General features: G+C 38.3%; 1 protein-coding gene across 17 annotated transcripts in view; it reads left to right on the plus strand.

Moving 5' to 3' along the window:
• Trip12 (thyroid hormone receptor interactor 12) overlaps positions 1–27,113 on the plus strand; it is a 159,637-nt gene that overhangs the window by 121,593 nt on the left and 10,931 nt on the right. For 12 of the 17 annotated variants that reach the window (XM_045147308.1, XM_045147307.1, XM_045147305.1 and 9 more), the window contains 13 exons: positions 351–492; positions 4,040–4,231; positions 5,829–5,980; positions 7,981–8,153; positions 8,539–8,612; positions 9,321–9,520; positions 10,352–10,479; positions 13,562–13,713; positions 14,346–14,488; positions 15,191–15,347; positions 16,598–16,696; positions 25,039–25,153; positions 25,416–25,570. In XM_045147308.1, coding sequence (XP_045003243.1) covers positions 351–492; positions 4,040–4,231; positions 5,829–5,980; positions 7,981–8,153; positions 8,539–8,612; positions 9,321–9,520; positions 10,352–10,479; positions 13,562–13,713; positions 14,346–14,488; positions 15,191–15,347; positions 16,598–16,696; positions 25,039–25,153; positions 25,416–25,570 — 1,882 coding nt within the window. The remainder of the gene's footprint in view (positions 1–350; positions 493–4,039; positions 4,232–5,828; positions 5,981–7,980; positions 8,154–8,538; positions 8,613–9,320; positions 9,521–10,351; positions 10,480–13,561; positions 13,714–14,345; positions 14,489–15,190; positions 15,348–16,597; positions 16,697–25,038; positions 25,154–25,415; positions 25,571–27,113) is intronic. The other 5 variants (XM_045147310.1, XM_045147311.1, XM_045147316.1 and 2 more) reach the window with 1 other exon arrangement.

Here is a 27,113-nt window from a genome sequence, read left to right on the forward strand (position 1 = left end):
AAGTTCTTGACCTCCTCTCTTTAGAGAACACAGGTAAAGGCAATGTAGATGTACCTTGTAGCTTAGTAAGCAATTATGTGCATTTCTGTTTGGATTTAAACACTAGCAGAACTGTTACCTATTTACCAGTTATGTAATGACCTGGAATGTATTTTAAGTGTTTGAACAATTCTCTAGATATACCTTAGCACATTTTCAAAATAAAAATTTGGTTACTATGGGATCTGAACTGCTGCATTAATAATCATAGACTAGAAAGGTTTTAAACTGTCACTTGTCTTTAATCAGTACTTCTAATGAAAATCCTTTCCACATACACAGAAACTTTTAATATTTTTCCCTTCTTACAGAGAAAAAATCAGAGGTTGGATTAAGGAGCAGGCACATAAATTTGTAGAGCGTTACTTTAATTCTGAGAATATGGATGGAAGCAACCCTGCGCTAAATGTCCTTCAGAGACTTTGTGCTGCAACCGAACAACTCAACCTCCAGGTATAGTGTTCAGTACATTACGTCAGCTATCTTTCTTTGAGCTTATTATTTCGTTGATTGCACTAGTCATACTTAGCTGTTTACATTTTATTAAAATTATTTAAAAAAATAATTGTCTACCTAAAAAAATCTCAAAGATAATTTCCTTTTTCCCCTAGAAAGGCACAGTTTTGTTTTACACTGCATTTCCGATTTATTTTAAGATTAATGAATTAGTTTATTATTTTTGACAATTTTATCTATGCATATAATGTATTTTAATTGTATTCATCCCCATTGTCCTATATTCCTCCAATTTTTGCTGAAACCTTTCTTCTTCCTAACTAGTCCTCTGCCTGCCGTCATGTCTTTGTGGGTGTGGGAGGGGCGCTGAGTAAATACAGTCACCTTCATGAATGGACTGAAGTATGAGTAACTGACTAGTGCTTACCACCACTGAAGCACATGATTTTCTCTTCCCCAGCAACTGTTAACCGCCAATAACTACTTTGGGGAAAAGTGTAGTCTTATGAGCCACTTTCCCATCCATGATTGAATATTAACAAACTCAATTTTGTGAAGGAAACCATAGTTGGTGTGAGTTTGTATGGTCATGTTGTGTCCAGAATACAGCTTTTCACAACACAACACTCATCTCCATCCTCTCACTCTTACATTGTTTTGGCCCCTTTTTCTGCACTCTTTCCTAGCCTTGTAGAGAATGGTACAGAATTGATGTGTTGCACATTTAGGACTAAGCACGTAATAGTCACTTAGCACTTTTACCAGCAGTATGTCTCTGCATTATTAATCTTTCCCCACTGCAAAAAATAAAAATTCTGCAATAAAGCCTTTGAGCAGTACTCACCTATATGGGCAGAAACGCAAATATTTAGAAAGCAGTTTGACAACCCATCCATTTAGCACCCACCTAGGTTCTGTGACCTCCCTATCCCGACTTTTGATGTAGTTTCACAGTACTAGGCATGAAATCACTATGCAGCAGGCCTCAAATCCAGTCATAGTGCAGTTGGTTACTCACGTGAAAGTCACTAGTTGCACTCACTACTGTATATACCTTGCCTGGCAGTTTGGTTGTGGAACATATATGCCTGTAGCTGGGTAAGGCTGTTGATGACTTTTCTCCCATAGCATCCTGCATAGGAAGTTTCTAGCTTAGTTTCTGCTTGATTTCTTCATGTCCTACAACTGAAGCATGAGCAGTCATAGCTTTTTTTTTTTTTTCCCTCTCTTTTTTTGTGGGCAACCAAAAGCAGTGAAAAAGCCTTAATTAATTACTTCAGGGGTCTTTGTAGCCTCCCTGACTGAGAACTCATGGAGAGTAATCTCATGCATGGCACTAGGAGTTTTGTTTAATAACCCATGGCTTCTGGGAACAGCTTTATCCACCCACATAGGTTCATTCAAACTTTTTTTGTTGTTTTAAAGTTTTTCAAATTATTTTTTAACGCATTTATCAGAGAAAGAGAGGGAAAGAATTGGCATGCAGGGCCTCTTGCCACTGCAAATGGAACTCCAGATGTGTGTGCCACGTGTGCATCTGGCTAACGTGGGTTATGGAGAATTGAGCCTGGGTCCTTAGACAAGTGCTTTAACTACTAATTTATCTCTTCAGGCCTAAATTTTTGGTTTTTTGAGGTAGCATCTCGCTCTAGTCCAGGATGACCTGGATTCGCTATATACTCTTAGGGGGTGGCCTTGGATTCACTGAGATCCTCCTACTCTGCCTCCCAGTGCTGGGATAAAGATGTGTGCCACCACGCCCAGCCTAAATTGTATTTTTAATTAGCTCACAAAGTAGTAGATTTGCATATGACTTTTTCATGTTTTCTTAATGAGTTTCTTTAAAAAAATTCTTAACCATACATGGATTTTGGTCACTGGCATTTGTCTTACTCATCCCTTGACTATCATGGTTTACCATTTCATTACATGTACTAGAAAACTCATTGTAAACTTTCCTTCCTACCCACTTTGTATTACAAATGAAAAAATTTCAGTGTTTCTCAAGTATCTCTCTTTAAAGTCTCTTAACTTCAGATATTGAAGTTGATGAGAACCCTCCTCACTTGTGGTCTCAAAGCAGTTAGTTTGGAAGGTCAGAGGTTTGTAGTAATGTTTTACATTTCATCTGATTCTTGTGTTAGCTTAGAGCCACATCTTATATTCTTGTTTTATGTTTTCATTCTGGCATTAGAGCTGCTTATTCTTGTCTAAAACCTTATATATGTGTATTTTGTTAGGGTCTCATCTTGCTCCAGCCCAGGCTGACCTAGAATTTACTATGTAGTTTTTGGGTGGCTTCAAAGTCATAACAGTCCTACCTCTGCCTCCCTAGTGCTAGGATTAAAGGCCTGTGTACCACCATGCCTGGCCTGAACCTTAATTATTTAATTAATTTACTTGAAAGAGAGAGGCAGATAGAGAATGGGTGTGCCAGGGCCTTCTGCCACTATAAATGAACTCAACATGCATGTGCACCTTACGCATCTGTTTTTTGTCTGGGTCCTGGGGAATCAAACGCGTCATAAGGCTTTGCAGGCGAGTATCTAAGCTGCTAAGCCATCTCTCTAGCCCCCAGACATATGTTACAATCAGGTTCACGTTGCTGGCAGAAATCACCCAACCAAGAGCAACTTGTGGGAAAAAGAGGTTTATTTTGGCTTTCAGGCTCGAGGGGAAGCTGTAGTAGGAGGGCAGGGGGAAATGATGGCATGAGCAAGGGTAGGTATCATGTCTTTTTAAAAAACTTGCTATTTTGTATAGTAGACAAAATACTTCTTGTGTTTGAGACTACTTTATTTTACTTAACATTCATCTGGTTTTCTGCAGTGAAATCATTTTATTTTTCTATATTAGCTCCTTTACTTATATTTAATATTTATTTATTTGATGAGGGGGTGGAAGAGAGAGAGAATGGGTGCTCCAAGGCCTCCGGCCACTGCAGACAAACTCTAGATGCATGTGCTCCCTTGTGCATCTGGCTAACATGGGTCCTGGGGAATCGAACCAGGGTCCTTTGGCTTTGCAGGCAAACGTCTTAACTGCTAAGCCACCCCTCCAGCTCCTTTATTTTAAAAAATAATAATTTTACTTATCTAATTGAGACAGAAAAAGAGGCATAGAGAGAGAAAGAGAATGAGAAGGGGTTTGCCAATACAACAAACTCCAGATTCTTGTGCCACTTTGGGCATCTGACTTTACATGAGAACTGGGGAATTGAACCCGGCCATCAGGCTTTGTTAGCAAATGCCTTTAAGCACCGAGCAATCTCTCTAGCTCCTTTTATTCTTTAGTTTTCTTTTGTGGAGAAAATGTATGATTATGCAAAAAAATATTGATTTAATGAAAAAAAAAACATACCTATTTTCTTCATGAAATAATTGAACATTTTCTGTTAATCTTATTTCCCTAGGATGTATTAAGATACTATTTTCCTACCATCCTTTTTTACAAGGGCATTGAGGATGTATTTGATTCCCTTTGGGTACATGTGAATTGTACATTTAGTATTTAATGTATAAAAATGTATACCCTATTCTTTCAGGTGGACGGTGGAGCTGAGTGCCTTGTAGAAATCCGTAGCATAGTCTCAGAGTCAGATGTTTCATCGTTTGAAATTCAACATAGTGGATTTGTAAAGCAGCTGTTGGTATACTTGACATCTAAAAGTGAAAAGGATGCTGTAAGCAGAGAAATCAGATTAAAACGATTCCTTCATGTATTTTTTTCTTCTCCAGTAAGTTAACTCGTAATGCTTGTTTATGTTAAAGAATCAATACCAAAGCGTGCATCCCAATAACAATTTATAGTAGTAGGTTTGATAAAGATTCTATGTATTGTTTAGGAAAAAAGTTAAAAGGCATCTGTGTAGGTATGTATGTGTATTTATAAATATATATTTGTGTGTGTGTATGAACCTTGCACATGCCATGGCAAGTGAGTGGAGGTCAGGGGACAACCTTGGGCTGTTTATCCTCTCATTCCTATTCCATATGTTGAGACAAAGTTTCTCTTGCTGCTGCTCCTATTGCTGAATAAAGATAGATTGAGGTTACAGATACATGCACCACTTTGTATCTAGTTTTTTTTTTAAAGAGAGGGAGGTGGATAGAGAATGGCTGTGTCACCTTGTGCATCTGCCTTACATGGATATTTGAGCCTAGGTCCTTGGGCTTCATAAGCAAGCACCTTTACTGCTAAGCCATCTCTCCAAGCATACGATTTTATGAAAAAAAAAAAGATTATTTACTTGAGAGAGAGAAAGAGGCAGAGAAACAGAATTGGCACACCAGGGCCTCCAGCCACTGCAAATGAACTCCAGACACTTGCACCACCTTGTGCATCTGGCTTATGTGGGTCCTGAAGAATTGAACCTGAGTCCTCTGGCATTGCAGTAAGCGCCTTAACCACTAAGCTGTCCCTCTAGCCCCTACTTTTGTCTTTTGTATATCATAAATAGGGAGACAATGAATTGAAGTGAGTGATGACAGTGCATGCCTACTTAGATGGAGGCAAGAGGATTAGGAGCTTGTGGCTAGTTTATATGAGACGTTGTCTCAAAATGAGTAACAAAAATAAAAGAATGCACTGAAGATGGTACCTATTTCTGTGTCATTGTCTTGTGAATTTTCTTCCTGCAAGACAAACCATTACTAGCTATGAATATATTCTCTCTTGTTTTATTCCCCTGAGGTAGGGTCTCACTCTAGCTCAGGCTGAGCTGGAATTCATTATATAGTCTCAGGGTGGCCTCGAACTCACAGAGATGCTCCTACCTCTGCTTCCCAAATTGCTGGGATTAAAGGTGTGTGCCACCATGCCCGACTTGAATATATTCTCAATATTTGTTGAAGCAAATGCAAGAGAGTATCCTCTTAGGTTCTGCTAATTTAGCATTCTTAAGTTAAAATTGCTTTAGAGAAGGCATACATTAGGAAATTTTTGTCTGGGTTATCTGTGTAACAGGCCAAATGATTACTTTACTACATACTAGCAAAACTATTTAACCATAGCCCTTACTGTAGTAAAACATGAATATTCTTAGTAAAATCTGGCAAATACAAAGCATAAATAACTTCATGTCTATTTGGATCAGGTTTTGCCAGTATCTGAATTGTGTTTTCAGAGCCATTGGATTCATGATTGTGAAATAGACTTGTGGGCTGTCCAAAAAGAGAACCTTTCTTTGAAATAACTTATTTGAAGTCACTGTCCTAACTGAATCTGCATAAAAGAGTGGATAAAAATCTCTAAGAAACTGCATATTCGATTTCTTATGGAGTGTTCATTATCAAAAGGCCATATTTAACCTGTTGGTTTATTTATAACTTTAGCTTCCTGGAGAAGAGCCCATTGGAAGAGTAGAACCAGTGGGTAATGCACCTTTACTGGCATTAGTTCACAAGATGAACAACTGCCTCAGCCAGATGGAACAATTTCCAGTCAAAGTGCATGATTTCCCTAGTGGAAATGGGACTGGAGGCAGGTAAGGACCATTGCCTGGGTATGTGTCCTTACCACTGCAATTGTGAACTTAGTTGAAGTAAAAAGTGGCAAGAGGTTTGATAAGGTTTTGGTCTTCCAGAAGAATTGTTCTGTAAAGACTTAAAAAACTTTTATCTAATGGATGAATCATCAAGCAGGGCGTGGTGGTACACGCCTCTAATCCCTCAGGAGGCAGAGGTAGGAGGTTTGCCATGAGTTCAAGACCACCCTGAGACAGCTTGGGCTAGAGTGTGACCCTACCTCGAAAAACCAAAAAACAAAGAATGAATGAATCATCAAGTGCTTGTTGTCTTTATGATTATACCATCTATATATATAAGCCAGTGACTTTATAACAAGCTTTTTTTTAACCCAAAATTGATTGGCTTCAACATGTAAAGCTTTTTTTTCCAACATTTTTGTAGGTGAGCATAGTAAAATATTTATACTGTGATGATTCCATATGTGATAAGTGGTTATAATCTTGTATTTTAATGGATTTTGATAAGTTCAGTGTTCCATTTTCTTTTCTTTTCTTTCTTTCTTTATTTATTTATTTGAGAGCGACAGACGCAGAGAGAAAGACAGATAGAGGGAGAGAGAGAATGGGCGCGCCAGGGCTTCCAGCCTCTGCAAACGAACTCCAGATGTGTGCGCCCCCTTGTGCATCTGGCTAACGTGGGACCTGGGGAACCGAGACTCGAACCGGGCTCCTTAGGCTTCACAGGCAAGCGCTTAACCGCTAAGCCATCTCTCCAGCCCCAGTGTTCCATTTTCAAACTTTATTATACATACTTTGTTTTTATAATATTGAGATGATAAGCAATATAAAGGTACTATGGAAAGAATTAAAAAGTTTATTGCTGTATATTAGGCAATTTTATAAGCTTCATAGAATATTTTGATTGCAAGCACAGGAAAAAAAAGAAAATTGATTTTAAATCTGCCTTCTGATAATGTTTAAAGAAATATTTTTAATTTGGGCATAGTGGTTCACGTCTTTAATCTCAGCTGAGATAAATGAATCTACTTGAGTTTAAGGTAAGCCTATGCTAGCTAGAATAAGACCTTGCTTTCAAAATTAAAAACAGAAAAATATTTTTAAAAAATGGAAACAGCTTCTACTTTTCCATGAAATATGATAGCATGAGCTAATTACTTTGTTGTGTGCATTGAGATTTAACATATAACATGTAATACTCAGTTTTGACAATCATACTATCCTGGAATACCTTATGAAGCAAAGGTGCATTTTTATTTAATTAAGCTTGAGAAAAAGATAGGCACATATGTGCCTAATCTCAGGACTTGCATGCAAGGTAGAGCCAAGAGGACCAGGAGTTCAAGGCCAGCATGAGCTATATGAGGTTCTGTCTCAATGTGAACAAACAAAATTTCTCATGAAGTTTTTCATATTTACTCACATTTATGAAATTTAATATATACCAATGTAATAGAATATTATTGTTTCCCACACTATATACTTTATGGAGTGTTAAGAGATTATTACACCTTATGCTTGATCGTATCTGACTCTTGGCTAGAGATTTTCAGATTGTGCTATTAAATATCAGCTATCAATTACTGTGACTATTACAGTACTTCATGCAAAGTAAATTTAAAGGTTTTCAATTGTACAAGTGAAATATTTGATAGCAAACACCAGAAGCTAATATGCTCAAATAGTTTGATTTAATTCCAGAGAAATAATCTAGTATCTTTGGAATTTCATAGATACCATATTCATGGTGTTATTGGTCACACAGATTCATATGGTCTAGAGGTCATATGTTTACTTCATGTTTTCATATGCATACATACATATTCATCTTATTTTTTATTCATAATTTGTGTTAACTTATATTGTTGATGTCAATTCTAGGATTTGGTAAGTGCTTTGTATTTTAGGAAATGAAGTTTTTATTACCTTGCTTTTATTTAAACTAATGTATATTGATTGTGAAAATAATAGAATAACTTTTTTTCACAAATTATCTTGAGCTTTTCTCTCAACAGAGGATCACAGGCTTTAAAATTTTTCAACACACATCAGTTAAAATGTCAGTTACAAAGACATCCAGACTGTGCCAATGTGAAGCAGTGGAAGGGTGGGCCTGTCAAGATCGACCCCCTGGCTTTGGTACAAGCTATCGAGAGATACCTTGTAGTTAGAGGTACTTTCCATATGTGTATCTTATTGATAAGAGTATGAGTTTGTATTAAATAATACACTTTTTCTGTTACATAGTGTTTCTTATTTTAAAAAAATATTAACAGTGGGAACTTGTACTTTTGTCTTTAGTATGTAGGTGACATATTAACCTTATTAGAGGTAACTGTTTAGTTGAATGATGAACTGATTTATTATGTTGGATTATTATAGGAAAAGCATGTTGTATTTGAGAATTTTCTTAACTCTTTTCTGCTTCCTAGATCAGAATGTAATAGGTCCATGTTTGTTTTTTTCCCCCTAAGAAAATACCAGGTGTTTACCCAGTGTATACAAACTTCTTTGACATCTAACCTGCTTAATTATTTACCAACATTTTGTGTACTTAGGGTATGGAAGAGTAAGAGAAGATGATGAAGATAGTGATGATGATGGATCAGATGAGGAAATAGATGAGTCTCTGGTAAGGTACTATTTCTACCATGATGTGACAATATAGTAATTGTTCCTTATCTGTGATGTACCTTTCCATAATTGAGTTACCCATCATCAATTACTGTAGTAAGATGTGACAGATTTCAGAAATGAACAATCCATAAGTCTTAAGTAACTTGTTATATTTTACAATTTTTCTAGTGTGTACTATATCTAGTTACATTTGTAAATGTTTTCATATTTATGTATTTGTAGGAAAAAGTACAGTATTTAGAGGCTGATTATTTCTAATGTGAAAATCTAAAAATCTGAAGTGCTACTGGCCTTCAAAAAGATTTGTATCCATTGGAAAATTCCACACTTGTCTTATGTGGAAGATGGCAGTATAAAGGAAGTACACTAAAAATACTAGTGTAAGGTTACCTTGAAGGTTGTGTGTAGAAGATGTTTATGAAACAAATTGAATTTCATGTCTAGACTTGGATAACATCCTTCAACTATCTAATTATGTATATGAAAATATCCTCAAAATGCAAAAACAAACTTTTAGAATCTGAACAATTCTGATCTGTTTTAAATAAGGGATAGTCAAACTTGTATATGATGGTTCAATATTGCCTTTGGTTCCATGCATCCACTAAAAGTCTTGGAAAGTATCCCTAGCAGATAAAAGTTGACTACTATACAAATGCCAATACCTGCGGCTAAGTGGATTGTGCTTTTGCTTTATTCAAAGGCTGCTCAGTTCTTAAATTCAGGAAATGTAAGACACAGGCTACAGTTTTACATTGGAGAACATTTGCTGCCGTATAACATGACTGTATACCAAGCAGTACGGCAGTTCAGTATACAGGCTGAAGATGAAAGAGAATCTACTGATGATGAGAGCAATCCTCTTGGGAGAGCTGGTATTTGGACAAAGACTCACACAATATGGCAAGTCTGAAAATGATTACTTTTGATATTTTGTGAAATTTGAAAATTTTCATGCATTTTAAAATTCATACTGGAATTTTGGTTGGATTTTGTAAGGGCAAGGGCCCCTGAATCCTACATATTTTACTCTTCAAATATTGGCTTCCCTTCTTGAGTCTATTATAAAACATGCTCATAAGCAATAATAGTAATTCAATTTTAGCCTACCTTGATGATTCTTTCAAATGTCTATTTGAGACAAAAAAAAAAATCTCCATAAGGTGATGCTCCATTAATAGATAATCTGGGGCTGGGGAGATGGCTTAGCGGTTAAGCGCTTGCCTGTGAAGCCTAAGGACCCCGGTTCGAGGCTCGATTTTCCAGGACCCACATTGGCCAGATGCACAAGGGGGTGCACGTGTCTGGAGTTCGTTTGCAGTGGCTAGAAGCCCTGGTGTGCCCATTCTTTCTCTATCTGCCTCTCTCACTCACTTTCAAATAAATAAACAAAATGAACAAAAAAAAAATACTTAAAAAAATAGATAATCTGAAGTTTGGCATCTGTGAGTCCTTAGAGGCAATTTGAATGCAGCTCCCAGCACTGTCTGTTAATGCCTGCCACTTCCAGATTGAGAGCCATTTTTGCAAAGCCTTCCCTGAACGTTGTTAGTTGGTCCCTTCTAGTAAGACATTGTCTTGGTAGTCCCTTCGAAGAAGATAGACCCTTTGTCATTTCTCTGAATCCAAATCTGAGTGTAGGAATTGTATATATTGTCTGGGGCTTGAACTTTATAGAATAATTTGCCCTTCTAAAATCTGCATTTGATTTACATACTATTTTCTTCACCTTAGGTATAAACCTGTAAGAGAGGATGAAGAAAGTAATAAAGATTGTGTTGGCGGCAAAAGAGGAAGAGCCCAAACAGCTCCAACAAAAACTTCCCCTAGAAATGCAAAAAAACATGATGAGTTATGGCATGGTAAGGAATGCCTGGGAAGCAGCTTCTTGTGAGCTAGTAGTCTGTTTGTGGTTGCTAAAACTGTGATTAGATCTAGTAAAAGTGCTGAATGTACTTTAGAAATAAATTTAAGTACTATAGCTTCTTTGAACTTAATGTTTAGAATACAAAAAACTAAGAATCTATAAAATTTGCAAAAACAATTTAGGAAAAATTCTTATTTCTAACTGTTTAAAAAATTATGTTTTTCATGAAAGTTGAAACAAATTTCATTAGCAGAACACATTCACTGAAGAGACTTCTGAAAAAAGTGTCTAGTCATTAATGTGTTAGTCTTTTTTTTTTTTTAAAGCAGGGTTTCATTCTAGCCCAGGTTGAAATGAAACTCACTTTGTAATCCTAGGCTGGCCTCAAAATCACAGTGATCTTCCTACAGAGTGCTGGGATTAAAGGCATGTGCTAACCCACCTGACATTTCACCCTTCATTTTTACTATCATTCATTATAATGTAATAAGATAGTTGGCAACAGAATGAAGTAGTAACTTTCCAAATGACTGATACTCCTTTCAAACACTTTAAGTCTAATTTGGTGCACCTTTCCTTCAACTTTTTATTTTTTATTTTTTATATTATGGCAACCACACCTTAGGAGTTGTGCTACATGTTATCATTCAATGGTAGCCAACTCCATCATATTCATTTCCAAGTGCTAGTCTCTTTGGTTTCACAGAATTGAGGGCTATAAAACAATCCAGTTTTCATAAAACTGGTTTGTTCTATTTAAACAGCCCTTAATTTTATTGTTTCTCTGTTTGCAGTCTTTGAAAATGCCCCCTTTTAAAAGCTGATGAGTTGTGATTCCTTTTTAATTTTTTCCCTTAGTAAAAGTAAATTGAAGCTGTTCAATTCCCTGGACTTTTTTTTTTTTTTAAACACCAGCATTGAAATGTACAGATTAATGGAACCATGGATCCTAGTTAAAATACTGTAGTTTATTTAGTCCCAAATCTTAGATTAAATAGTAAGAGTTTTTTAAAAACAAGATTTACAATCTGGAAGTATGTATCTATTTTATACAACACTTCTATATGAAAAAAATCCAGCTAATTTCTGTAACACTGAAGTTTAATGGTTTCTTTTTTTTTTTTTTTTGGTTTTTCTAGGTAGGGTCTCATTTTAACCCAGGCTGACCTGGAATTCACTGTGTAGTCTTAGCGTGGCCTTGAACTCACAGCAATCCTCCTATATCTGCCTCCCAAGTGCTGGGATTAAATGTGTGCACCACCACACCCAGTTGTTTATTTTTGTTTTCTAGCTATTTTGATGTTAGCTATTAGCACTATACAGGCAAATAAGACAGTATTATCCTTACATTTTGATATTGGAGGGAAAAATGAAATTCTTTGTAGGTTCCAATTCCAGCATTGTAATTTGAAACAAATTATTATTGACAACTTTCATAACTATGGACAATAAACCGTGATACTTCCCCTGTTTCCCCTTTACAACTCCGCTCTATCATATCTGCTCCCTCTCTCAACTAGTCTCTTTTATTTTGTTGTCATATCTTTTCCTCCTATTATTCTAGTCTTGTGTAGGTAGTGCCAGGCACCACAAGGTCATGGGTATTCAGCCATTTTGTGTCCGGAAGAGTGTGTTGTAAGGAGTCCTATCCTTCCTTTTCCTTATATATTCTTCCTACTACCTCTTCTGCAGTAGACACTGAGCTTTGATATTTGATGATAGAGATATTTCACTGCTGAGCACTCCTCTGTCACTTCTCAGCACTATGGTGCCTTCCAAGTTATCTCAAGTCACTGCCATCTGAAAGGAGAAACTTCTCTAACCAAACGTGAGAATAGCATTAATATATGCATGTGAACGTTTAAGAAAAGTGCTGACCAGGTAGTTTGCATTGAGCCTGGCACCAGCAGGTCTTAACATCACTAGGACTCATAACTTCCCATCATAGGTTTTCAGTATCAGGCATGTGTTCCTTCCCGTGGAGTGGGCCTCCAGTCCAATTAGAGAGCAGTTGGTTTTCCCCATAACAGACATGCCACTATAATTGCTCCTGTTGGCTCATTTGGCATGGTTGGCCAAATTTAAGGCTTGCTGTGTCCACTGTTGTTTATCTCCACTGGTGATTTCTCACTCCCCCATGGAGTGGCACACAGTATAGCTTTTTCCAGCATTCTGTCAGTTGGTCAACAAGGAGGAGGTTTTCAGCTCAGCTGCAGGAAGATTTCTTAGTGATCTTGTAGCCCACGCATGTGGAATCTTCAGCAATAGAGTCTTACCATTTATTCCTACTGGAAAATCAAGAGCCTTGACAGTGGCCTGTAACATTTGGGGGCACCAGGGGCCTCCCTTGCCAACAACTCAGTGAAAGGTATCCCATCCCCAACACTGAAGATTTTCTAGTAACCATTTATGGCTTCTTGATGCACCATTGTCCATAATAGTAAATTTCATATGACTTATTCATACCCTTTTAGAATTTGATTAACCCTTCCCCCACCTTTCCTTTACTCAGTTTCTTACTCTGACCTCACTTGGACCATTCCACTCTCTGTAATCTGTTGTTCTACTTGTGTGTGTCCGTCCAAACATTTGTAGCTAGGAAGGATCCACATATGAGAGAGAACATGGCAACACTTGTCTCTCTGGGACTGGGTTACCTCACTGAGAATAATCCTTTCCAGGTCCATCCATTTTCCTGCAAATATCATAATTTCATTTTTCTTTACTGCTGAATAGAACTCCATTGTATAAATGTACCACATCTTCATTGTCCATTCATCAGTTGAGGGACAGCTAGGCTGGTTCATTTCCTAAGTGTTGTGAATAGAGCAGCAATAAACATGGATGTGCAAGTACTTCTAAGGTAGTGTGATGATCCTTAATATGGAAAATGAGGTTTTTATAAATTTAGATGTTTTATGTATAAGATAAAATGAGGAGCAGGATTATCTGTGTCTAGTACCATACTAATAAGATACCAAGAATTAAAATATAACAGCTTTGGGTTATTTAGGCATATGATGACTTGGTGATTTCTACTTGGATCAAAACTAAAACCTTGATGTTTTGCCCCCTAGATGGAGTATGTCCATCTGTGTCAAATCCTTTAGAAGTTTACCTCATTCCTACACCACCTGAAAACATCACCTTTGAAGACCCGTCATTAGATGTGATCCTCCTTTTAAGAGTTTTACATGCCATCAGTCGATACTGGTATTACTTGTATGATGTGAGTAATGTAGTTTATGTAAGAAATTCTATTACTTTGTTGTTTCTGTGTAGTCAGTGATAACTATTCTGTTGCACTAGAAATAAAAACAATTGTTCAGCTAACTGTGGGGTTCCTAGCCCAGGGAAGTATATGTACTCATCTGTGGGAGATATCCCTCCCCCCTACCTGGCTTATATTCTGGTTTAATTCTTTTTCTCTTGGCAGATTTGTCAAGTATCTCTAGGTACACATTCATTATATTCATCTACACCACTAAAGTTGAACTGGATTTATTATGCTTAGATTCTTTTATATGTACTTTACTAGTTTATTTATTCAACATAAGATTTATAAAAAGTTTCATGCCCTCTTTATTTTCATATATAATATAAGAAACATTGAAGGGGTTAGCCTTTCATAAAATATTACTGCCGTATCAATGAATGACCCAGTACCAGGGACGGGCAGGGCAGGGGAGTTTCAACAATAGGGGAATTGTTTGGGTTGAAACATAGCATGAGGCACTGTATGTTAGAAAACATAAAGTAAAATGTAGACACTCATTTATTTAGGAATAAAGGAAGAGATTGTGAATACAATCCTAATGTTTTATTCCATGACATTGTGTTTTTTTTTTTAACACTTTACAGAATGCAATGTGCAAGGAGATTATTCCAACTAGTGAATTTAATAACAGTAAGTTGACAGCAAAAGCAAATAGGCAGCTTCAAGATCCTTTAGTGATCATGACAGGAAACATCCCAACGTGGCTTACTGAGTTAGGAAAAACCTGGTAAGACAGTCACTTTTGGTGACCTTGTGAATGTTATCATTGAGTTGATCTTTCTTTGTTTTATAACAAGAAATGGTTTCACATATTTACTAACATTCTTTTTGTTTGATCACAACTTTGTAAAGCATACAAACAGACTTGTGCAGTTGGGGTTGGTATTCAATTTCCTTGATTGTATCTCTTTATTGTGTATGTGTCTTGGGGTGTTGGCTGACCATGGGAACTTGTACTTCATTAAAGCGTTTTAGAAGGTTGAAGATTAGAGACAAACTATAAATATAAGTGTATGACTTTAAAGGTTAAGATTTTTGGTCTTATGTAGAAAAGCACCTAATGTACTGATGCTTAATATTTAGATCCAAGTGCTATGGTCCATTTTAGAAATTTAGGAGGACTGCTTCAGTGCAGCAGTTTAAAACCAGCTTGGACAATTTAGTGAGACCACATTCCACAAAGTTTTTAAAAACTACAAAAGAAATTGCAAGACACGATGACACATACCTTTAATCCCAGCACTCAGGAGGTACAGATAGGAGGATTACTGTCAGTTTGAGGCCACCTCGAGAAATTTCCAGGTCAGCCTGTGCTAGAGCAAGACCCTACCTTAAAAAAATGTGTGTGTATATATATATATATATTGCGCTTTGTATTATGTCTTGATATTTTTTAATGGTAACAAATTTGTGTTTTGTCTTTTTACAGTCCATTTTTCTTCCCTTTTGATACACGCCAAATGCTTTTTTATGTAACTGCATTTGATCGGGACCGGGCAATGCAAAGATTACTTGATACCAACCCAGAAATCAACCAGTCTGATTCTCAAGATAGTCGTGTTGCACCTAGATTGGATAGAAAAAAAGTAAGTCTCTCCCAAAAGTGTTGTACTCAGATTTTCAAATAAAAGGAGAACTAGAAATGGTGGAGTGTACCTAGTTAATTCCTATTGATTTGGGAAGCTTAACCGTAGTCTTTGCTTTTTTAAAAAAATCACTTCTGTGTTAACCATATTTTCCTGTCACTCTCTTGAAACTGAGTTTTCATGATTCTTCATCTTCTAATATTTCTGAGATAATTCCTACTTTATAATCTCGGCTGCACAATCCTGGCTGTGAGCCACTGTCCTTGAGACATTTCTGTGTCTGACCACCACACTTAAGCACTGTGTCTTTTATTTATTACTTTTCTGTTCATCTCCATCATATTCATCCCATGCTTTTTTTCTTAAGTATAGATTTAAGTCTCAAAAGTTTCTTTTAAAAATCTTATACTATAAAATGGGGAGACGATGAAAAGGTTGTGATGAGATACAAAAAAAGTACAGTATTTAAAAAGCAATTATACTATTTCTGTCTTGTCTTATGAGGTTTTTGTAACTAGCAATGTTGCTATGCTTTAGAAGTAAGAGCAAGCCTTTACACTGCTTTTGTAAATATTATTAGGAGCCGCCTGTGGTAGTACTTGGAGCCTCTAGACTTGTGTCTCTGTCTCTAAAGATATGGTAAGGGAGATTTCATGTAGCTGCAACCCTGAGTTACATCGCTTTTTGGCAAAGTAACAAAGATTGTTTTCCAACTTGAATTTTCTGAACTTGGCCATGGATTGAGATAAATTAGTAATTATACTTGGCCTGTAGCATCCCTATGTGTGCCAGACCACTATTGATAGCAGTGTACAACTCCCTTGAACCTCTTTTCAGGTGTGTGTTTAAAGCATAATCATTTAACCATCGAATAGATTGTTTTGGAGGCTGAGGAGGTAGCTCAATCAGTAAAGTGCATACTGTACAAGCATGAGAACCTGAGTTCAGATGCCCAGCAGCCATGTAAAAGCTAGGCATGACAATGTGCACCTGGAATCCTGGCCCTGGGGAAATATGAGACAGAAGAATCCCTGGCTAGCTAGTCTAGCTGAATCAGAGCACTTCAAATTGAGTGAGGTAATAATTCTGTCACAAAAATAGGAGGTGGAGAGAGATCGAGGAAGGCATCTAAAAAGTTCACCTCTAGCCCCCCACACACACGTGCACTTGGCACTGGCAGGAAATGCTACCTGTTGACAAAGTGCGTTGTAAGCACGGCATTATTCATCACATCTGTACTTTCTTTGTAGCGTACTGTGAACAGGGAGGAGCTGCTGAAGCAAGCCGAATCTGTGATGCAAGACCTTGGCAGCTCTCGGGCCATGTTAGAAATCCAGTATGAAAATGAGGTGAGCTTTTGAGTCCAGTCATCGTGTTTAGTGCGCTCTTGAAAACATGCCATTTCAGTTTGTTGGTATTACAAAATTCTGACAGGCATTTTGGAACCTTGCTATAAAGGCTTGGATAATCTTTAAATTGATGAACTGAAAAGATTTTAAGCACCCAGTGATTTTTTTTTTTTTTTTTTTTCCTTGAGGTAGGGCTCACTGTAGCTCAGGCTGACCTGGAATTCCCTGTGTACTGTCAGGGTAGCCTTGAACTCATGGCAAGCCTCCTACCTCTGCCTCCCGAGTGCTGGCATTAAAGGTATGTGCCACCACGCCTGTAAAATCACTAAAAACATCACTGTATCTAGTGATTTTTTTTTTTAAAGAAATGGTTGAATTGTGTTTTAAAAATTCCATAGTCTGTAACCACCACCATGTCAAGATGGGAGAGCATCTCAGACTGTGTTTAGTCCCCTCCCCAGGTCCCTTTGCTGGCAACAATTTGATCTAGTTTCTGACCTTATAGTTTGGCCTCTTTTGGCATTCTCATACATAATAAGTGCATCAGCCGAATGTAGCTAGGGGTGTGACCCTTCTTTGACTTGGTGTCCTTATGAGAGCCTTCCATGTTGCTATACTTACATCTTAGACCAGAATGTATTTTCTGTTAGTCACTTGTTGAGGTCCACTTAACATTCTAAATAGCTTTTGACTTTGGGTAACACCGCTGTGATTGTACTCAGACTTTTTTTAGGTTTTTTTTTTTTAATTTTTATTAACAACTTTCATGATCACAAACAATATCCCATGGTAATGCCCTCCCTCCCCCCACATTCCCCTTTGAAACTCCATTCTCCATCATATCCCCTCCTCTCAGTCTCTCTTATTTTGATGTCATCATCTTTTCCTCCTATTATGATGGTCTTGAGTAGATAGTGTCAGGCACTGCGAGGTCATGGATATGCAGGCCATTTTGTGTCTGGAGGAGCATGTTTTAAGGAGTCCTACCCTTCCTTTGGCTCTTATATTCTCGCCACCTCTTCCACAGTGGACCCTGAGCCTTGGAAGGTGTGATAGAGATTCTTCAGTGCTGAGCACACCTCTTGTCACGTCTTCCCAGCAGCATGATGCATGCGTCGTCCCAAGGTCACTGCCATCTAAAAAGAAAAGGTTCTCTCTACCAAAAGTGAGAGTATCATTAATATATAGGTATGAGCATTAAGAGAAGTGCTTACTGGGCAGTTTGATGAGCATAGTATATATCCATTTATCCAGACATCAGCAGGCATTACATCCCTAGGGCTCATGACTACCCTTGTTTTAGGTTTTAAGTATCAGGGATGTGTTCCCTCCCATGGAGCGGGCCTCCAGTCCAATTGGAGGGCAGTTGGTTTCCACCATAACAGACGTGCCACTGTTGTACCCATTGGCTCATTTGGCCTGGGTGGCCAAATATAAGGCTTGCAATGTCTGTTGAGTTTCTTCACTGTTGATTCCTCTCTCTCCCATTGAACTGCATGCAGAATGGTTTCTTCCAGCTTTCTGTCAGCTGGTCTATATGGAGGAGGTTATTAGCTCAGTTCCAGCAGGATTTTTCAGTGGCCTTGCAGTCCAAGTATGTGGAGTCTTCAGCACTAAGGATCTTACCATCTATTCCTGGTGGGAAACCAAGGGCCTCGGCAATGGCCTGTAATGTTTTTGGGAGATCAGGGACATTCCTGGCCATCAACTCACTGGAAGATATCCCATCCTTTGTACTGAAATTTTTCTAGTAACCATTATGGCTCCTGGGTTTTCCGTTGTCCAAAAAAGTAGGTTTCCATGTGACTTATTTATATCCTCTTTTTGTTAAACATGTTTTTGGTTCTTTTGGATGAATACCTCACTTGAATTAGTCATTTGATAAGAAGTTTTAATTTTATAAGAAATCAAACTTTTACAGAAGTAGTTATCACTACTTAAATTCCTACCAGTGATGTGATGTATATAAGTTATATTTATTTTATCTGCCCACCCTACACTTGGTGCTATCAATCTTTTTAATTGTTTTTCTAGTGAATTTGTAGTAATACCTCATTGTGATTTTCATTTCTCGTATTTTTTTTTAATTTTTTATTTATTTGAGAGCGTCAGACACAGAGAGAAAGACAGAGGGAGAGAGAGAGAGAGAGAATGGGCGCGCCAGGGCTTCCAGCCTCTGCAAACGAACTCCAGACGCGTGCGCCCCCTTGTGCATCTGGCTAACGTGGGACCTGGGGAACCGAGCCTCGAACCGGGGTTTTTAGGCTTCACAGGCAAGCGCTTAACCGCTAAGCCATCTCTCCAGCCCTCATTTCTCGTATTGTTAATAAGTGACCATCTTTGTATTGTGTATAGGTCTCTTACATGTCTTACTTGGAAAAGACCTACAGATTTTTGCCTGTTTTTCATTGTTTTTTTTTTTTAATACATTTAATTTACTTATTTGAGAGAGAAAGAGAATATGGGTACACCAGGGCATCTAGCTACAACAAATGAACTCCAGATGCATGTGCCCCCTTGTGCATATGGCTTACATGGGTCCTGGAGAATCTAAGCTATCTCTCCAGTCATTCATTGGGTTTTGTTGTTGTTGTTGCTGTTTGTTTATGAGATTCAGATCCATCAATCTATATCTATCATCTGTCTATTTATGAGAGGGAAAGTAATGATTTTTGGTCCTTTAACTCCAAAGTATAAAGGTATAGCTTAGACATTTTTGACTTCTGTACTAACTATGGACTTTAAATTTACAAACCTTCCACCATATTAATCACTTATTTCCAATAGCAAAGTTCTCTATCTTTCTGTATTCTTGTGTGCAAAATGTGGGTAAATACTGTGTAACTTCAACATTTTGTCTTAGTTGATATGTGTGAAGAATTAGAACAGTGTCTGATCATGGTAAGTACTTTTACAAATGAGCATTTTCTCTTAGGATATTATCTCTAGCTATTTAGTTTTCATTCATTCATTCATTTTTTTTTTTTTTTTTAGATAAGGTCTGTCTAGCCCAGGCTAGACTTAAATTCACTATGTAGTTTCTGGGTGGCCTCTTATTCATGGCCATCCTCCTACCTCTGCCTTCCAAGTGCTGGGATTAATGGTGTGCACTACCACAACTGGCTTATATTTTTTTAGAAAAATAAATTATTTGAGAGAGAGGGAGGGGAGGAAGGAAGGGAAAATATGTGTGGGCGCACCAGGGCCTCCTGCCACTACAAATGAACCCCAGATACACTCACCACTTTGTGCATGTGTCTTTATATAAGTAATGGGGAATTTAATCTTGGGTCATCAGGCTTTGCAAGCAAGTACCTTTAACTGCTGAGCTTATCTCCCCACAACCATCATTCATTTCCTTCCTCTCTCCCCTTCTCTTCCCTTTTTGAGGCTAGCCCAATAGACTTGCTTCTTCTTCTTTCTTTTTTTTTTTTAAATGGGGAAGGGGGGAATTGGTGCACCAGGGCCTCTAGCCAACTGCAATCAAACTCCAGATGTGTGCACCACTTTCTTTGTCTGGTTTACATGGGACCTGGAGAGTTGAACATCAGTTCGTAGTCTTAGCAGGCAAGCGCCTTAATTGCTAAGCCATCTCTCCAGCTTACATTCATTTTCCTAACCATTTTTCTCCTTATTAAAACTTATTAAAATGTTAAGAGAACTTAATGCCCAAATTAAAATTTAGTTATTTTTGGACTGAGAAGTGTACCATGTGCTAATGATCCAGTTTATGGCAGACTCCCCCACTCGAACAATTGTAGTAGAGTTGAATAGATCCAGGACAGAAATGCAGAAGAATGTGGCAAGTGATTGGTAGAGGTACCAGGAATGAATGAGGCATTCAGACAAGGAATGCTGTCTTGAGGTATCTGAGGAAGGCCCTGCAGAGAAGTGAACTTTTGATTTAGGTTTTAATGGGAAAGAGGAAGGGAAGATTAGAACCATTTTCCTGCCGGATAGAGTTCAAAACCAAGGTTTGGGGCTGGTGAGTGGCAGTTGTTGATGACTGCTCTGAGAGCTTTGGGAGGAAAGGAAGATGCATAAGAGGAAATGAGATGGAGTGCAGGTCCTTGAATATAGGAATACAAAACTTGGATTTAAAAAATACATACAAGCAGAAAAAAAGAATATGAGTGTTGTGGCCTTTTGCAACCACAAAGTCTAGATGTAATGCACCACTTGTGTGTTTGTCTTTACATGAGTATTGTAGGATTGAACCCAGGTTAGCATGCCTTTAATGCAATAAGCCAGTTCCCCAGCCCAGCTTGAATTTTTTTATTTTTATTTTGTTTTTGGTTTTCCGAGGTAGGTTCTCATTCTGGCCCAGGCTGACCTGGAAATAACTATGTTGTCTCAGGGTGGCCTTGACCTCACAGTGGTCCACCTTCCTCTGCCTCCTGAGTGCTAAGATTAAAAGCATGCACCACTACACTGGCTGTGTTTGAATTTTTTTTAAACATGCCTCAGTCTGGTTATTGCTCAGAGGATATACTTCTTATGTATTTATGCATTCATCATACTTCTTTGTACAGGTAGAAAACCTTTTTTTTAAAAAATTTTTGGCTCATTTGATATATGCTTACTTTAATGATGTGTTCTACTTTTTCTGTCTAGCATATTTTTCTTTTGGGGGTGGTAGGTTATTTGTTGTGTTTCTTGAGCCTGGGTCTCACTATAGACCTGGATGATTTGGAACTTACTCTAGTCCCAGGCTGTCCCCAAACTCACAGTGAATCCTTCTACCTCTTCCTCCCAAGTTCTGAGATTAAGGCATCTGCCACCATGCCTGGCTTCTAATGGTACTTTTTGTTGTTGTTGTTCATTTTTATTTACTTGCAAGTGACAGAGAAAGAAAAAGGCAGGGGGGGGGGGGAGGGAGAGAATGGGTGCGCCAGGGCTTTGGTCCTGGGGAATTGAGCCTTGAACCGGGGTCCTTAGGCTTCACAGGCAAGCGTTTAACCGCTAAGTCATCTCTCCAGCCCTAGTGGTACTTTTTCCCTCTCTCATTCTTCTTGGTTCTGTTCAGGTTGCATTTTCAGTGGAATCTAGTTATCTAGTTTAAGAATACTTTCACACTGACCCTTCTAAGAACCAGGATTCAGTTGTTAGTGCAGAAATCAAGATTTTTGTGGTCTTTGGTAAAAGTTCCCTATTGACTAAAAAAAATTCTAGATCTAGTTTCATTGGGGAAGTGGAGGGTTTCTGGAAACTTGAAACACTGGCTTTGTAAATCAGTCACATGGCCTTTGGAAGTCTTTTCTTTTCTTTTCTTTTCTTTTCTTTTCTTTTCTTTTCTTTTCTTTTCTTTTCTTTTCTTTTCTTTTCTTTTCTCTTCTTTTCTCTTCTTTTCTTTTCTAACTAGTTGTGGAAGAATCCTGATCTGAAAATTAAAAGTGGTTCCATCTTGAAGTGGAGTAGTTGGTAAATCAGAGAAGAATTAAACCAGTTTCTGGGCTTGGTGGTCAAGAATGGAGCAGCATGGCCTGTCTTTCCTGGTGTTCCTACCTAGTGGCTATGTAACAATGGGCAATTTCAGGAAACTCAAGCATTGCCCTTGTCTCAGCTGTGGCCATAGTAAATATGCTCACATCATGTTAGAATGATCACTAAAGTAAAATATACGAAACAACTGGAACATCGCCTGTAATATAAAACATGCTGTGCTAGTTAGTTAGTGTATGTTAGCTTTGAGAGAAAGACTGTTTTAAGCTGATGGCTAAATGGTTTTGTTCTGTGTTTTTTGTTCCCTGGAGAGTATTAGGTTTTTCCTTCAGAAACAGAAATTTAAGACCAAACCAAGTGACGACCTATTTAGTGGAGTATTTGAATTAAAAAATGTTCCTTTTAAAGGTCAGTTTGGGGCTGGAGAGATGGCTTAGCAGGTAAGGTGTTTGCCAGCAAAGCCAAAGGATCCCAGTTCCATTCTCCAGGACCCACATAAGCCACAAGGTGGCCCATACATCTGGAGTTCGTTTGCAGTGGCTGGAGGCCCTGGTGTGCCTGTTCTCTCTGTCTCTTTCTCTCTCAAATAAATAAATAAATAAAATACATATTTTTAAGAGTCAGTTTGATCTGTAGGGAAGCTGCCTGGTCCCTGGATGGGAATATTAATATTGCCAGAACAGTTGTAGCTTGGGCCTTCTACCTCCCATGCAGACAACATGAGAGGAACAGCTTTCAGTTAACACCCATGAAATTTCATATTTTAAGTTAAATATGTTTTACTTTTAAGATGATATAGCTAATTAAGTAATGGAAATAAGCTGATTTGATCTGTAACTTGGGTAGGGGCAAGTTTGTAAAAAGGAAAAATTGGCCGACTTTATAGCACCCATCTGGAGGATAACAAGTATTACTTCATGGGTATATTTGCTTTACACCTCCACCCTTATCTCCAGTCCTTCAGTGGCTGTATTAGTTCCTCTACTATCATAGAGCTTTTCTTTTAGTTTGAGGAGACAAACACGTACGTTTTTGTGTGTATGTGCATGTATTACACTGTGTGGTCAAGAAAGGAAGGTGCAGTAGGGTAGTTTAAAGTGACGTTTGAGCTGGGAGCAAGCCATTGCTGTTAGGGAAAATCAGCTCTAGCAGAAGAGAAAGGCAGTGTGCCTGAAAGAGGATGAAGCTGGCCAGAGCTAGTTAGTGAGGACAGAGCACCAGGACTAAGGTCAGTGATGCTCAAGATTGATGTCACATGGATGCTAATTTACACTTTACTTTGAATGAGATGGGGAAGCATTTCTAAGGATGATTCTTGCCATATGAGAATGGTGTGTAGAATGCTGGGAGTGCGGTTGCAGAGGCCATCCAGCAGGCTCAAGGAGACCAGGTAAGAAGAGGTGTTTGCAAAGGGAGTTCTCTAATTCAGAGTGTATTTTGAAGAAGCTTGTGGTGAGTAGTGACTGGTTTGGGTTATGGAAAGTAAGAAGGAAGAACCAAAGATGGCTGCAAAATTTCCGTTGGAACATTTTCAGTTGTGGGAAAATATTGATTTACTGACGTGAAATTTTGACAAACATGTATGTACTAATCAAAAATGTGTTGTTTTGAAAATAACAGTTAGCTGGCATGGTGGCGCATGCCTTTTAATCCCATCACTCAGGAGGCAGAGGTAGAAGGATCACTGAGAGTTCAAGGCTACCCTGAAACTACAGAGTGAATTTCCAGGTCAGCCTGAGCTAGAGTGAGACCCTACCTCACCCCCCCCCCCAAAAAAAAAGTTCTTATAAACTGTATTTACTGTTTTAAACTAGTGTTGGCCACTTTAAAAAAGAGCTATGATGTGCCAGGCGTGGTGGCCCATGCCTTTAATCCCAGCACTCAGGATGGAGAGGTGAACACTGTGAGTTCAAGACCACCCTGCGACTCATTCTAGGTCAGCCTGGACTAGAGCAAAACCCTACCTCCAAAAACAACAAAAAAAAGAGCTATAATAATGGTAAAATTAAATTTCTTACAAGTAGTATGTGAATGAATTGTTGCCTTCTTGGCAGATTATGGTTAGATTTAACCTATAAACTGTGACGTGAACTTCTCATTGCTTATCTTTATGTCTGGACTAGTGGGATGAGTGAGCGATAATTCTGTAATCTAGACCCCAGGCATGTTCCTCTTGTGCATGTCATGTAGTCATGGTTTTGTTCAAAGCTACACAGTCATCTTTAGAGGGTGCTTAAAATTGCCTCAGCTCTAAACTAGATCGTGTGGTAGATCGGAACTTGCAGGGTGAAACCCTGTCTCATGTGTATGCTAATAAACCTGTCGAGAATCCAGTGCACCATGAAGGAGCACTGGTGTCCTAAATGAGGTTAAGTTGGCTCTGGTTGCTGGCTTGGATGACACTCTTTTAAATTTCTTTCCACAAATCTTGAATTTTATAAATTTTGAATGTGTACATAACACTATAGTGGATATAAGGTAACTGAAACATTTATCCTCATCTAAAACATAAACACGTGTGCCAAACCAATGGTAAAGTAAGTGGCTGAAATATGAGTCCTAAGAAAGTAGTATCAAACTAACTTGGGCAGCAATGGAACCTCTCCTACAAACATGATATTTACATTGGTTTTGGGATAACAGTCCCCTAAAGAGACTTAAAGATGCATATACAGATAGCGTCATGTTGCTGTCTGAAGGAAAAGCACATAACCACCACAGTAATTTTGTCAATATATGAGCTTGAGCCACACAATAAGGATACTGAGGCCTGAGGGGTGAGAAGGAGGTAATTTTGCTCAGGTGTCCAGAAGTGAAGAAATGTCCAGTAAGGACATTTTGGAAAATCATATCTTAGGCTTCCTCATGAACACTTGGTTCTTTCTCTTTTTTTTTGGTAGGTTGGTACAGGTCTTGGGCCAACACTGGAGTTTTATGCACTTGTATCTCAGGAACTACAGAGAGCTGACTTGGGTCTCTGGAGAGGTGAAGAAGTGACTCTTAGCAATCCCAAAGGTAATTTGCATGTGTGAGTTTGTCAGTTTGTGTTAAGTCATGTAAGGGATCCCTTAAATTACAGTATATTAAGTATAATCAGTTTCATTTGCGGGGCCATGTTTTTTGCCCGTTTCTCATTTGTCAAATGTGGAAAGCCTTCTAGCACTAGAGGACTTCTTTCCAGTTTTCAGAACACTAAATTTTTAAATGTTCTTAGTTACCAGGTTTTTTAAATTTTATTTTTGGATATATCATCTGAAATTGGTGAATTGTTTTACAGGTAACCAAGAAGGGACCAAGTATATTCAAAACCTCCAGGGCCTGTTTGCACTTCCCTTTGGTAGGACAGCTAAACCAGCTCATATCGCAAAGGTTAAGATGAAGTTTCGCTTCTTAGGAAAATTAATGGCTAAGGCTATCATGGATTTCAGATTGGTAAGTTTAGGATTGTTTGCTTTTCTACAATTTTGATGTACAGTGTCCTGTGAAAGTTCTTCAGTCCCCTGAAGTCAGTGCTATATGTTAGAGCACTGCTTCTCAGTCTTTAAGGTACATAATGAACTGCATAAGGCTTTTATTTTAAAAGGCCAGTTCTGATTCTATAGCACAGACACTGAAGTTAACAGCTCCCAGAGGTTGCTCAGCTGCCTAATGATACACACCTTTAATAACTAGGGTCCTGAGACCTACGTTAACGATGATATTATGTTTTTTGTAAGGATTTGACTTAACATTTTTGGTTTAGTAGAAAAGCCACAAGCAAGCTGTACTTGGTGGCACATGCCTGCCTTTAATTCCAGCACTTGAGGATCACTGAGTTTGAGGTCAGCCTGGACTATAGTGAGACCCTACCTCAAAAACAGCTGGGCGTGGTGATGCACACTTTTAGTCCCAGCACTTGGGAAGCAGAGGTAGGAGGATCACCGTGAGATCGAGGCCACCCTGAGACTACCTAGTGAATTCCAGGTCAGCCTGGGCAAGAGTGAGACCCTACCTTGAAAAACCAAAATAGTAATAATAAATAAATAATAAACTGGAGCAGTGAGAGCATCGTGCTAATGGAGAAGGTTAGAACCCCCCCCCAAAAAAAAGCCATAAGCGCATATAGCCAAACATTGTTGAATTTTTACTAGAGTCCTCTTGTGAAAGCCAGACATTCATTCATTCATTCATTCATTTATTTGAAAGAAAGAATGAGAATGGGCACAAAAGGCCCTGTAGCCACTGTGAATGAACTCTAGACAGATGCACCATCTTGTGCATTTGACTTTATGTGGGTACCAGGGAATTGAACCTGGGTGCTTTGGCTTTGCTGGCAAGTGCCTTAACTGCTAAGCCATCTCTCTGGCCCCAATGACCATTATTCATGGAGGTTTGATTATTTCTGGACTTTCTTCATTTCCTTTGCTCTCTTTTTTCTGAGGTACTTTATCCATATGTATAAGATATCCAATGTCAAATTTATAAGTGCATAATCTCAGTTTAATTGAAGAGTGTACAGTTTGTTATTTTGGAAGTTACATTTTATATTTTTAAATTTATTTTGTTTTAAATACATTCTTTGTTTTATCTTTGGTTTCAGAATAGTTAGTAATACAGACCACATTGGAATTGAATTGGTGCAAAATAGAGTAAAATTCCTCTAAGGGATTCAGAGGCCCTCATCTAAAGTGTATTGTGGAAAATGTATGTCTACCATTGACAGCTCCCAGCCCCTCTCCCATTTCAACCCCTCCCCCATTTTTCAAGGTAGGGTCTCACTGTAGCCCAGGCTGACCTGGAATTCACTCTGTAGTCTCAGGCTGGCCTCGAGCTCTCAGCGATCCTCCCACCTCTGCCTCCCAAGTGCTGGGATTACAGGTATGCACCATGCCACTGACAGGTTCTTCTTTAATGTTAGTGTTTCAGTATGTTTCTTCAGTGCTTTGTGTGTTTATAATGTATTTATTTATTTTCAAGAAGAGAGAAAAGAGAGACA

Source organism: Jaculus jaculus, chromosome 4 (assembly GCF_020740685.1).
Source record: "Jaculus jaculus isolate mJacJac1 chromosome 4, mJacJac1.mat.Y.cur, whole genome shotgun sequence".
In the NCBI taxonomy this organism is placed as follows: domain Eukaryota; kingdom Metazoa; phylum Chordata; class Mammalia; order Rodentia; family Dipodidae; genus Jaculus; species Jaculus jaculus.